Raw genomic sequence first — 14,030 nt, forward strand, 5'->3', positions numbered from 1 at the left:
ATGTAAATAGAAATAACTGGTGACTGCTGCTTCTTAACGTAGCTTCTCACCAACGCCACTGACTCTCTCCACCCTCCCCCTCCCTGCTGGCCACTTCATGTGCCAGCCCACGCCCATTCTCCTGCCGGCTCTGGCACCATGGAGTCCTGCACTCACTGCTTCTCCCCACCACCACTTATCCAGCCCCAGGTGCCAGGCCACGGCCCATGTTCTTGCTGGATCCGGCACTCTGGCAGGGGCCCTGCACTCATGCCTGCCCCCCCACTTGCTGCTTCTTGCTGCCGCCGCTTCTCCCCACTTTCCCTGCTTCTGCTGCCCTGCCCTGGGCCCCTGCTGGAGCCCACCCACTCACTGCCACTCACCACTTCTTGCTGCTGCTGCTGCTTCACTGAGCGTTATAGCAAAACTGGCTCAGCGCTAAGTGAAATTAGGTATTAATTTTAGATGACCACTGTAGCAAAATAGTGCTAAGTGAAACCGTGTTAAGTGGGGGTTGCCTGTATTTGGCAGCCCCATAATAAAAGAGCACACAAAATTACGTGATTCCATCTGAACATGGACTTGGAAATGAATTGTGTGAGACAGTTACCTGTTAAAAGCATCTGTATAGCAGATAATATCTATTCATACCTAGGAAGCTGGAGACAGTTGACAGAGTCAGGATTTTCTAGAGATGCATTGTTATCCATGCCAAAAATACTGCAGTTTCTCGCAAAATACTGCCAATCTTCCCAGCTTAAATCATTTCTCCTTTTTCTTTGGATTCTGATTGCTTGAGGCTGTGGGCTAAAGAACTGGAGTATGATATAAAACACCTACAAATAAATAGCAAAATACAGAACTGAAATTAATAGTGCTTCAGCTGCATACTTACAGGAATACAAATATTAAATACATGTTTTTTCCCATATATGGTCATGTCACATTTCACAATCTATACAACATTCTTGCAGGTTGAAATAAAAAATATCACACACCAAAACATCTATTATTTCCTGTATCTCCTACCAATTTAAGAGTGAAACTAAAACTTCTTTGTTAAACAGGGTCTCAGGTCCTTCAGGCATTATTACAGAGTCACTTGCTAGAGGCTGGAATGATTCCTTCGCAACTGATCTTCATAACCTCCTGAGGCCTACTTGAAATTATGACTTACTTGTATAGTCTATGATATTAACAATATTTTGGCCAAAATATAAAGGAATAATTTGTGTTGCCAAATGGGCACTGGGTAGCTGTTTTTGTATTGTTTTGGGTTTTTTTGTTCTTGCTGTTTTGAAGTCCATCTATTTTAACATTTCCCCCTGCCTTTGGTTAGGAACCACGTTAAATACCTTTGACTCAAAAGGGATACTCACACACTATATTGTTGCATGAGCAATGGTGATGAGCATTCCCATACATAAGTAACAGATCAATTGAGCCTTATTATTTCACAGGTATTTAATTGACTTTTAAATAAAGAAAATGTCTTACATACTGTTTGACATCTATCCTCATATTATTCCCCTTTTCACATGCCCTAATAGACAAAAAACATTAAAAGCTGGTGAGAAGAAGCTTTACAAATATTAAACCCAGGGACAGATTCATTTCTGCAGAGGCCACGAGCACAATTTACAATGCCTGCTTCTATGGAACCAGCTCATCCACAGAGAAGGCCAAGCCCTTGACCACAGAAGACAGTAATCTGTGAAGAGAAGCAATAAGCTCCAATCAGAACTCAAGCTGGTCAAGACCTCAGTTTGCCTGTCCTCACACCCATCTGATATTAGATAATGTCTTCTCATCAGGAGCTAGGGCAGTAATCGGCTTACCTGAGTGGCAAGGTACTTGTCTGCATGGTCCTGGCTGCCAGTGGCATACCTACCCCCAGCTGGCCCCAGCTGCATGCATAAATGTGGCTTCCTGAAAGAGTTCTTCCAGTGCCCGGCAAGGAACTCAACAGGACACATTTCTCTCTGGATAGACTTAGGTTCCTGATACCTCATTCTTAGTTTTCAGGTTCCTTTCTATGATTCCAAGTTTCCCAGTTGCTGGGTCCTGCCTGTCTATTTCTACATTCTACTTGATCTATTGTGCTCCAGTTTCCTAGGTCCTTGATCCCTTGTGCTCCAGACTTCCTTGTCAGCTCCTTTACCCCTTTGCTCCATACTCCAGTTCAAACACCTGTCCATTGCTCACATTGTGGTCCTGTACTGCTATAGCTGCCAACTCAGGACCTCTTGGCTAGTGATGCTATTCTGGATCCTACCTCCTGTTCCTGACCCCACCTGGCTCATGGTTCTGCCTAGGGTGGCCACTTACATTCTGGTCCCTTATAGACCTTGGGCTCTGAGCCACCTGCCCTGATCACCTGACTATAAGGGAGATGTCTTCCCCCAGACTTTGTATGTTCCTGATCCCTTGGGTTGTAATCCCCTGGGATCAAGCCCTGACTCCCTAGATCCAAGTTTTACCCTTGGCACTTCTGTAGGCATCACTACCCAGTTTCATGTGCCTGACAAAGCAGGTTGTACACAGTTTTCACTGCTATACACTCCTGAGTAGATATTTTACTGTACCTGGCTTTCAGTCCTGAATGTGTGAATTGGGCCTTTTGAGTTTCAACAGAAATTAAAATTAAAAATTACAACAGCAACAGGAAATCAACATTTAATTTATAAACCATAGGAAGTGTAATATTGAAAGAGAACATTGGTGCACCTGGCCAATACACTGCCTCTAACACTAGTCAAGGCAGAAACATAATATACCTTGTCACTTTTTACAGTGCTATATCTAGGAAAGGGAAAATTTCCCAGCCCCTTAAATGTTGGGTTGACATCTCAAAGCACAGTGTTTGAATGCATCTTCAATTCTAATACAATGCATTGTAATCCTCTTCCTACCTTTTCTTTAACATAATCAGCAAACATTAGCTGAATTCTATTCTTATGCACGAGTCATAACAAAGAAAAACATCATCTCCTCATTACCTGATATTGTCCATTTTGTAAATCTATTGTGATGATAACACCACGGTTCAGATGTGTTACATTAGTAAATATAGAAGAAATCCAAGAGGTCCCAATATCATCATCATTGATATAATGCAGAGGATGGGCATCTGGGTTCAGTCTCAGCACTCTGTCGTTGGTTGTATCATCTGCACCATTAGGAATGCAATATCTCGGAACCACAGGGTGAACGCGAGGGTGACTGCTAGGACAGTGGCACTCTGACTGTGTATGCAGGTGAGGAAATTTTCCAGAGAATACCTCCAAAATGTCCCTGCCGCATCATATATAAAAATTAAAATTAGGTATTTTAAATTATATCAAATTAAAAGGAACAATGAATGGTACTGTGTGTATTTTAAGATTATAGATTAAATGCAAGTCCCAGCATTAATCAACACAATAAATATGATCAAAACAGAACATCATTAAAAGTTTTCTGTTGCAACAGTATGTCCAACACTGCTTACTAATCTCAGTATTTTCCTCAAAACTTACAGCTCTGACATATTATCTGTAATTCTTATTTTGTTAGTCCACTTGAATTTTCTGAGAAGATGTCCAATTTTCCAGATATAATTTTGCAATCTCAAAAAAATCAGTAAACTTTTTCAGAAGTGATCACTAATTTTGGATGCCTGATGCCATTGTTGCTCAAATGAACCAAAAGGAACAGATCCTATTCCACCTACTAAGCATGTAAGCAGACTTAAAGACTTAAGGGCAATTCTGTTCCACCCTGTTCAAACCCCTGAAAAATCCATTCGTATATCTACTTTTGTAAGATACCATCATCTTACCGTCAAAAATGAGTCATGAAAAAGCAGAAAGGAGGTGGAGGACCCACCTATTTTTGTGGCTCCTCCACAAAACTTACACCCACAAAACTGATGCAAAGCAGATTTCCAGCTGTAAGAAATGAAAAGAAGCAGGCTAGGGAAGCTATAGAAACCTCTCTTGATCACGGTTTTCAAGAAGAGGCTGGATGAACCTGTCTGAGATGGTTTAGGAGCAATGAATCCTGTATTTGAATAGAGGGTTGAACTAGATAACCCCTGAGGTTCCTTCCAACTCTGTAATCCTATGGCTTAAAATAAAGCCCTTCAACTTCTAAACTATGCTCGTTTGACAAAGTCAAATCTATGTTTTACTTTGTGGGATATAGCAAGAATTGCCCTAGGAGAATATATAGCTTGTGTATTTAGGACAGAACTGGGTAGATCTGTAACTAAGAACTCCATTTTGTAAAATGCTTTGAATATATGTCTACGCTTGTCTGCGAGTAGCTTATTATAATGTATTTCAAATAGCTGCCATATTCAGGAAGAATGTTTGACACCTTGTTGAATGATTATCACTAAGAATCCACTGAGACTATAGTGTGCAACCATTAGCTTTCGTTGTCTCTCAACTGCTGTCCCACTTACATGAAACAAGGTTTTTTTGTGCTGACAGGCCTGCATGAATGGAGCAGGACTGGCCTTTCCTTATGAAACACATGGCAGAGATGCAGATGTTGCTGTGGGTGGCATGCTAACCATCACTACATGTAAGGCAGGCATTTAGAGAAGAGTGGATGCTCTTGATCCTGAAATGCTAGCAAACTTCAGACTCATTAACAGGATGAACTCAGACCAGAGAAGAGCAAATACATATACTGTACCAATATGCACATTATATCAGTGATTTGACCACAGACACAGCTTTAAATGTTTTTTCTACATACCTCAAGGTACCAGGTGGCTCATGAACACTGTGATGGTGGGGTGGATGGAACATCCCACAGGAGCATGGGGGAGGGGAGGTGCAGCCCTGCATGCTCAGCAGCGAACCTGGAAGTGGACCAGAAGTACTTCCAGTCCACTTCCGGGTCTGCCGGGGAGCACATTGGACCCCACCCCTGCACCCCTCCTCCAGCTGGCAATCAGCCATGGGGGGACTTCAGGTGCACCCCCAGACCCAGGAGACACCAGTCGCCAAACCAGGGAGGCACAGTGGGGGCCAGAAGTGCTTCTGGTCCACTTCTGGGTCTGCTGCTGAACGCGCTGGGGACTCCCCCGCACTCCTGTGGGAAGCTCCATCTGCCCCACCACTGCAGCACTGATGAGCCACCTGGTGCTTTGAGTCATGCAGAAAAAACATTTAAAGCTGTGTCTATGTCTGAATCTCCAAATCTTTCCAAATTGGGGCCAAATCTCCACCGAATCAAATTGGGGAGATATATATATACACATATATGGTATCGATATAAATATAGAGAAACTTTACTCTTCTGAGTACTTGACTTGGGGTTGAGAGGAGGTGGGGTGGACCGTAGTACTGATATCAGTACTACGGTCCACCCCACCTCCTCCCAAACCTAACTTCAGGGCTTAGAAGAGTAAAGTTTCTTCATATCTGTACTACACAATTCCTTTAGCTGTCTTATGTTCATTGTTTACCTGCCGCATTATTTCTGAAGAAGTGAAACTAGAAGCCTGAAGCACTGAGAGCCTCAGTGAAACCTTGGCAGAACTTAGGCCTCAGACAGTGATTTTAGGATGCATGGCAAATAAGGGGTACTTCATCGCAAAAAGAAAGGTATCAGACAAGAAGGCTGAATTGAGGAACATATCCCACAATCCTGGAGTTAGAATCTGTGCCTAGATAGTGCCAAGATCTAATTGAGTTGGAAGAAGTGAGTCCCAGAGATTAGGTCTATTATACAAAGACATTACTGTCTATACTGAAAGGTACTAGGGCAGTAGGTAATAGTGCTAACACACAAACAGCAAAGATACCACAAAGTTACTATCTATTGTTAGGAGTTACTGCCTATATTTAAGCAACATTCAAATGTTCAATTGATTTCCAGCACTGCACCCTGGACTTACATCACTTCAAGCCTAGATAGGGAAAAGCCCTATTTGAATCCGTAACCAGTGAGCTACACCACTAAATACACGCATCGTCTAAAGAAGATTATGGAAAAGCCATGTATTTTGGTGGAACAAATGTATCATTGTTACATATTCTCTCCATTTCTGATCATACTCCTATATTTTTCAAGAATAAAGTTTCTTTACCTGTTTGTAAGTGCCACTTGGTACCATCGAAAATCTTGCATCCTTCCAACAAACTGTTCTAAACCTATAAAAATATATTATAAATAATCCAGATCATCAACCAGAAGGCAGTCCTGCACTGCATGAGAGCAACTTTAATTCAGCACACCATGATCTCTCTTGCACAATTACCTCTCCTGAATGAAACCATCTTGGAGCTGGACAAAACTATAGAGGGCATTGACTTAATTTTTTTGATAAAAAAGAATGATTTATAATAACTTTATATGAACATTTTGTACCCATCTCTTTTCTGATTAGAGAGGAGGCACAAGGATCGGCTCATTAGACAGAAGTAATGAGCCAGCCCATGTGCCACCTCTAATTAGAGAAGAGATACAGTAGGTACAACTGTACCTATCAATTTATACAATAAAGATAAAAGGATTTTTTTAATATATATATCCCTTTCCTTGTTGTACCCTTTAGCTTTCTAGTACTGAAAAATCAGAATAACAACAAAAGAGAGTTCCAGTTTTAAAAAAAAAATCAAGATATATAATGACTTTTGTTGGTTGTCCAGAAACAAAACTACTCTGTTAATGCTATATGAAGTTATATTTAGGAGTTAGCTCCAAATTACTGGGTGTTCTGGATCAGTGGTACTCATCCTTTTCATATCTGCTGAGCCAATTCATCAAACAGATTTGTGGAGAGCCACAAGACAACAACACCCTGAAGTTGAGCTGCACTGTTTCTGCCATGCTGCAAGATGTGCATGATTCTGGATATAGATGGGTACTCTTTAAGTGAATGAGAGAGGACTGAGGAACTCCAGCCTCCACAGTGAATGACATGACCTTTTGGCAGAAGGCAAAGAAATATTAAGAATCAGGAATATCAAGTTCTATTCATGTTTCTAGAGCAGTGGAGCCTTTTGGCCCCACAGGTCAAATGAGTTCTTACGCTACAGGGTGTCCCCAGTAGCTATATCAGGTATAGCCAGCTCCCATGGGCAGTCCATGGGCCAGATTAAACCCCATGTCCTAGGATCAGGCCACACACTAAGATCTAGACCAGGGGTAGGCAATGTTTTTTGGCTGGAGTGCCGAAAAAACCACAACGTCTACCTAAAAGGTGCCAAAGTGTCGACATACTGCAGCCCAGACCAGCTGTTTGCAGTCTCCTGGCTGCAGCTGACCCACGGAGCCTGGTCTGCTTGCAGCAGGGCTTACAGCAGGGCTTGCAGCCTCCCAGCCACCTGCTGAAAGCAGACTGGGCTCCATGACTGGCAGCAGCTGCTTAGAGCCCAGGCTGGCAGTGGTGTGCCAAGCAAAATGGCCTTGCTCAGCACACACACACATGCATGCCAGGGGTTACTGACCCCTGATCTAGACCATACTATCCCTACCCAGACCTGCCTGCTGGGATCAGGGCCCTTGGACCCACACTGCCTCAACCCAGTCCCATGTGTGGGGGTCGGGGCCCTAGGTCTCCATGCAACCTATGCCTAGCCCCACACCACCTTGCACACCAGATTCAGTAGGCAGGGTCATGGGTAGAATTACTTCTCACTCACGGGAAGTCCTGCTGGCCAGATGAGAAGGCACTGGGGGCCAGATTTGGCCCACAGGCTAAGAATTGATCACCCCTGTATAGAGAATAATGTTGATTAGGGACTACAAACTCCCCAAGTAAGCAAGAAGTTTGGACATGTTTATTCTGAAAGGAGATAAGGAAGAGTTGCTATTTTAAAGACCCAGTTTCTGGATAGTGGTGGAGACCTACCTACCTGTGGTAGTGTTCCTGACCATTAACCAGTATACTCTCCTGATCTGCCAATTTTTTGAAGAATGTCAGCTACTAATGCACAATATTTCTTGCATGAAGTGGCATGCTTGGCTTTCGGTATGCATTACGAGACTAAAAATTGACTTATACATTCTCTTTTTTAGACATGCATTAGGCACGTGATAGACTGAATGTACAGCTTCACAATATAAAAATGCTATGGGATTTACCACTGAAGCTTTGCCCAACTTGCAATGCACCATCAACAACAGGGTCAGCAATTTGTCCGCGAAGTATTCTTGCATCAAAAGCTGTGTTGTCATCTTCCACACCATTTATGAAGAAACTGATCCTGGTGTGGTGCACCTATAGGGATACATAGAAAGGGGAAAATAAGTATTCTTCATAAAGAACTTAGTTGCATCTAGTATTAATTGTCCATTAACAACCACTTTGCACTAAGAGCAGCAGATATTTTTTATCTTGGTGTGTATTACAACCACTGGCCTCTTTTCCACATTCACTGAATGATCCTCAGAATAGCTATCTGAATAACCTGAATGTGGTTGCATCTACATGTGTGCTTTACTGTGGACCTTACCAATAAGCTCCGCAGTAAAGCATTACCATCTACACATGCACCTGTATTAGGGCACAATAAATTAATTAACTCTGCTGTAGGATAGCACTGTCCAGGACAAACTCTAGCCAACAGCAAAGTAGTTATGTATGCCAAAAAAACATGTGTACAGGCACATGCCTGCTGGTTACCCCTCACTGAAACACCCTCATGCCCCAGCCAGCCCCTCCACAGCATGTTGAGCCAGGGCAGAACAGCCATGGGCTGGTAGGCTGATCTGGCTTCCTCGCTAGCCTGAGGCTACTCCACCCTGGCTCAACATGCTGCAGTCCCAGGCTTACGTGTAAATGTTGCACCCAGGAGCAATAAACTGGTTTAAACTGCACCAGAGTTTATTTCTTTGCCCTAACTGCATGTATAGATGCACCCTGTTCTTCAGAAAGAAAGTACTATAGTGGTGAAATGGGACAGCAATCTACAACAGAGGCAGATTCAGAGATGTGTTTGCCTAAATCAAGGAAATGCAGAGTCAAGGCTTTTTATCCATTCCCATTTGACTCTATTAACACTTCAGTCTGAGATCAGGACTTCACACCATAATCCTAGTAGTATTTCTCCCCTTGACAGAGAGGACATTTCAGCACATCATTCTCAGAACATTGAGTAAATAAGAATAAGAACATAGTATACATCTAAGCATCTCAAAGCATGTTATAAACATTATTTATATCATGTGATCCTCTTGGTATATATGTATTATTCCCTTTTTAAATTCCTTTAAAGAGAGAAAGAGTGAGAGAGAGAGACTTCTGTTAGATTTAGTAACAAAGTACAGAATTTACATTTAAACTTTCTCTTATCACTTTCAGACAGAGTGACTGAGTGTGCATGAATAAGTTACATGCATGAATAAGTGTTTGTGTGACTGGAGCCCTCACTTATCTCCTTCACTTAAGTCCTTCTGCACCATGACTCTGGCAAAAGCTTTGGGGAAATTAGTCCTCCTTCTGTGTAAAGTTACAGTCCATTCTAAGTAAAATATATTGGATTCATGGATGTATTTTTGCTTTATCGCCATAGTGATCTGACACACAGTGAATTCATGTATCTGTGGGGATTCACCATGCTATCTATGGTCAGTCTGGACTATTTTAAAATTTGCTTATCACAAATAATTATGCCTGATTTTGAAACAGATGGCCAAATTGGGGAGGAAAAGGCAGTAGCACCAGGATGCTGGTTACAACTGATTTTCTGTAGCCTCAAGTAGAAATAAGGGACGTCTAGGAATTCTTCTATGTAGCGCCATCTAATGTGGGCCTCACGAGGCTGTCTATCAGGATAGTGTAATCATGTGCAGCACATTCCAAGAAGGCCTCTGGCACAGATACCACGTGCTTCACCGTTTCTCAACATGCTCTTTTTTAAAGGGGCAGCAGCGAGAAATGTAGGAGCTGGCTATACCTGCTATAGTTACTGGAGAGTGAGTTCCTGTGCCATAAGAACCTCCTGGGTGCAAACAAGCCTTTGCTGCTGGCCAGGATGAGGTGCAGGCAGCAGAAGGCAAGTAGGTTGGGGTACAGTAGAGTAGGCAGGTCCAAAGGGGGTAGCAAGTCTGTAGGGAGGGATGGTGGGTCCATGGAGGGGTGTTGTCTGGCATGGAGGTGGGGTGCAGTTGGAGGGAGGTAAAAATAGCCCAACCAGGGTCAGGGGGTAAAAACAACACAGCCTCGGGGCCATGGAGAGTGACTCAGCTTTCCAAGCCCTGGGGTTATGCTGTGAATGCATGCAAGTGTTCATTAGGCCAGGTTAACTCTTGCGAGATTGAGTTAACCCTATGCCAATCTCAAGTTAGTTCTTTGATGAGAACCAGCTTCATATGGGGCACGCCATTGTTAAAGAGACCTAAGCCCTGCAAATCCTTACACACCCTGGCATTTAGATCACCCTAACCTTGGTTAAGGCAATCTAATGTAATGCTTGTACATACACTTTCTTAGAAATTTGCAGTCAGTCTACACCATAGAGAAGTGTTTTCTCTTCATGCATTTTTTTCCTGCCAATTCATTTTAAATTTAAGCTAACATCCAGAGAAAAAGTTGTAGAAAGTCTCCTAGCCCTACTAATTCATAAGATACTGAGCTCTTACAAGGTATTCTTTGTGTCAGGCATATTCTTGAGTTTAGGTTATATGAAATTAGAAAGGATCGATAATGCATAGCTAGCATTCAGGTTTTGATTTTATAGAGGTCAAAATTTTCATCTGAAAAAAATGGCAAAATGCATGAAATAAAAAAAAAATACATTTCATCCTCCATGCCTTATAATCAGATTTCCTGATCTTAATTAAATGAATTAAACACAACTCATTCTAAATTTACAACCTCTCTGTTTACTAGGCTAACAGATATAAAAAACATATAATTGAAAACTTCATCACTTATGCAACTGATTTACTTGCAAAAACATTCAAACCTGAAATTACTGTGTTTAACAGTATTTAGCTTGCATCAGGTTTCAATTAACAGTTTGGTTAGCTTCCGAATTTGAAACATTATTTTGTTATTGCCAGTTATAGAATGTTATTTCCATCTTGCAGAAACAGGTAATCATGAACTTAAATGGATGCTTGGTGAATCACTTCTGTAGGTAGAGGCCAAGAGAAGCTAGAGTGCTCTATCCTGCCTTGATATCCACTCTAATCAAATCAAATAGGGCCAGAATAATTGCATCTCTAAGAACAATGGATGTGCAAGGACAAACAAAAGGCTTATGAGCCACAGTAATTTGGTGCAAAAGGAAGGCTAGAACCTGAAATATTAATTTTGAAAATTGGTGTAAATGCTTAAAATGCTATTCCATCAATAAAGCCTTGCAAATTCTGGCCAAGATAAACAGCCACAATTATCTGTAAATCTAAGGTTGAACGATTATCAGCAGTGCTTCAGCCTTCAAGATTCTATTAGTATTTTAAGTACAAAAATATGAAAAAAGTAGAAAATTAATTTTACAAAGAATCTAGTGTTCATAAATTACACATAAACTAATACATATTCTTAGTTACATTATTATTTTCAGATGCAGTCCATATTTGTCAAATTTAGACAAGAGAATCCGTCCATCTACTACACACACACACACACACACACACACTGAAGGTTATCACCGTAATTAGTAGCCCAGGATTTTCAGAAAGTTGATCTTGCATAAGGGTTTTCCCCACAATTAGTATCTTTGTTTTCCTTTTAAGTTAGCTTTTTTGGTTGACACATCAATGACCCAGACACAAGATTTTATTTCATTTTAATTCAAAGCCTTTTTGAACATCTGATGCCCTGTTCAGAAAAGTACACATGTATAGGGTGGTTGCATTGCATTTTTTTTTGCATCACATTTTTTACAGCCTGTTACTGTCATTTGGTGTTTGACTGTTATCATTATAAAAGATACAGGCTTTTCTACTTTGTTATTTGTAGCATTATCTCATGTTTTACAACATCTTTGCACTACATGCAGGCACATGAAATATAACTAGCAAAAACTTCTCAGTGGTATTAATGCATAAAAAAGAATGTGGTTCCATCTCTACTGTCTTTACCCAGCCAAAAGCTGATGAACAGCCAATTTTCCTTTATCACATTAGCACAGCCATGAGGGAAACACATTTGTTCTAGTCAGCTACACTAAAGATACTATTACCAATCTAACATATACATGTTTTATATCAGCAGTATTCTCAGAGTATGAGGGAGCCAACAATATATTAACACTAGCATGACAGTTTATTTAAGAAAAGAAAATTGTCTCTGTAGAGGGACAGAAGTTAGAAATGTATGGCTAAAGCTCAGTGTCACTGGTCTAATAAAGGTAATAATTCTTAAGCTTTCTTTATAGCAGGTAGCACTCCTGTGACAGCTCTGTCATATCATTCAAATAAAAATGTTGTCTTTTACAAGTTTAAGTGCACCTTTATTTTTAGTCAGAAACAAAGTATGTTTTCTGATTTTTTCTCTTCACTGTATAGCATCAGCCCTTCAAGTTCAGAATTGGCCCACTCACTCCCATCAACTCATTGCAAATTTGCTCTCTTATACCATTACAGTTACACTAAGAGCCCAATTCTACACACTCCTTAGCCCTGAAAAGTATGTTATCTTCCCAGGTTCCTATTAAAATCAGTGAAACTATTAATGAAATAACATTGGCCGAATTGGGCTCTAAATGATCAGATATTTTTACTTGTTGAAAATAGGTGATTAACGGCAATCTTAAATCACTTTCCAGCTTTTCCCCACCCCCACCCCCAATCTCTTTATATTAAATAGGATTTAGAATAGTTGGGTTTAATATAGCACATCCCCAAGGTAGCCCTAAGCACTTTACAATGCTGAATTGGATATCAGTAGTGCAGTGACTGTGTAAGGCAAAGGCAGCAGTCATTATGCATTTGGCAGTAGCTCAATGTAATGATCCCCCTGCTGGTTATTAAAGGGGGTATGAATATCTGACATGGGAAGAAATTGTAGGAGGGAAACCATGTGTAGTATGAAAAATCCCAGTGGCTCTCCAGTGTGGGAGGAGGGGAATGTTTCAAAGTTTGGTGTCAGTGTAGACTAAGCTAAATAAGACAGAAGCTTGGCACTGAACTGGCTGTTTGATGTCGTTATTTAAGGTCTCCTACCCATTAGCATTAAATTACACACAAAACCGTGAAACTAAAAGATCCATTTTACCGGTAGCTGGCCAGGACAACAGGATTACCCCTAGATTCTCTTTATTAATAAAATTCTACGAGATCCTTAATTTCCCCCAAGAGAGTAATGAGAGAAAGAGTGTAGCCTCATGGTTTTACAGAGCACAGGCCCAGGAGCCTGGAATGCTAGTATAATCCTAGCTCTGACATAGTCTCCTTCTGTGCTCCCCCATCTGTCAAATACTTACTAAATCACCTCAGTAGGTGGTTGTCAGGATTACTTAGTGACTGAGGTAGATTCACCCTTGGTCTGGGCTAGCTCCTACCACTGCAGAACTGGTCTTTATACCTAAGTGGGTGAAAAGTCCAGCTGGAGGGAATCAGCAGTGGTTTAAGATATACATAATCTCTCCTCTCTTCCATGGGTTATAATCATTCAGCACAGCCTCAAAGAAGATGGGTGATGCCATCCAGTGACATAAGGGATAAGCTTATTTAAATGCATCTTTACTAGTCTCTATTCATGGGGGGGTGGGATTTATTGAAGCTCAGCAGCCTGAATACTACATCAAGAAAGCTCAAAAGAACAGTTAGCAGTATGGCCATATTCTTTCCTCAGGTAAATCCATCATGGAGACAGTATGTTGGATTGGTGTGAAGGGTGAGGTACAGACATTACAGTATAATGTCTTACAAGAAAAGTGATCAGAAACTGGTCTATATTGGTACACAGACTGGTTTAAAAATGGTGGAACCCAGTCTAAGATTTGCCTCCCTCCCACCCCAAAAGTCAAGTGACAAATGTGTATTCTGTTCACTACTGATCTAGATCCAAACTACACTGCTTACAGAAAATCACGTAACAGATTGATTCTGCCTTCGACTTTTCGAATGCCTGTACCTAGCCAAGAAGTGCAATAAAG

At 41.3% G+C, this 14,030-nt stretch overlaps 1 protein-coding gene across 1 annotated transcript in view; it reads right to left on the bottom strand.

The window, feature by feature from the left end:
• Positions 1 to 14,030, bottom strand: part of USH2A (usherin) — a 756,200-nt gene that overhangs the window by 712,477 nt on the left and 29,693 nt on the right. Inside the window, exons 3-6 of the mRNA XM_019516454.1 lie at positions 8,065 to 8,200; positions 6,065 to 6,128; positions 2,979 to 3,273; positions 631 to 815 (exon numbers count right to left, since the gene is read on the bottom strand). Of these exons, the coding sequence (XP_019371999.1) occupies positions 631 to 815; positions 2,979 to 3,273; positions 6,065 to 6,128; positions 8,065 to 8,200 (680 nt within the window). The remainder of the gene's footprint in view (positions 1 to 630; positions 816 to 2,978; positions 3,274 to 6,064; positions 6,129 to 8,064; positions 8,201 to 14,030) is intronic.

Source organism: Gavialis gangeticus, unplaced genomic scaffold, assembly GCF_001723915.1.
Source record: "Gavialis gangeticus isolate Ggan-Ray unplaced genomic scaffold, GavGan_comp1, whole genome shotgun sequence".
NCBI classification, from domain to species: Eukaryota; Metazoa; Chordata; order Crocodylia; family Gavialidae; genus Gavialis; species Gavialis gangeticus.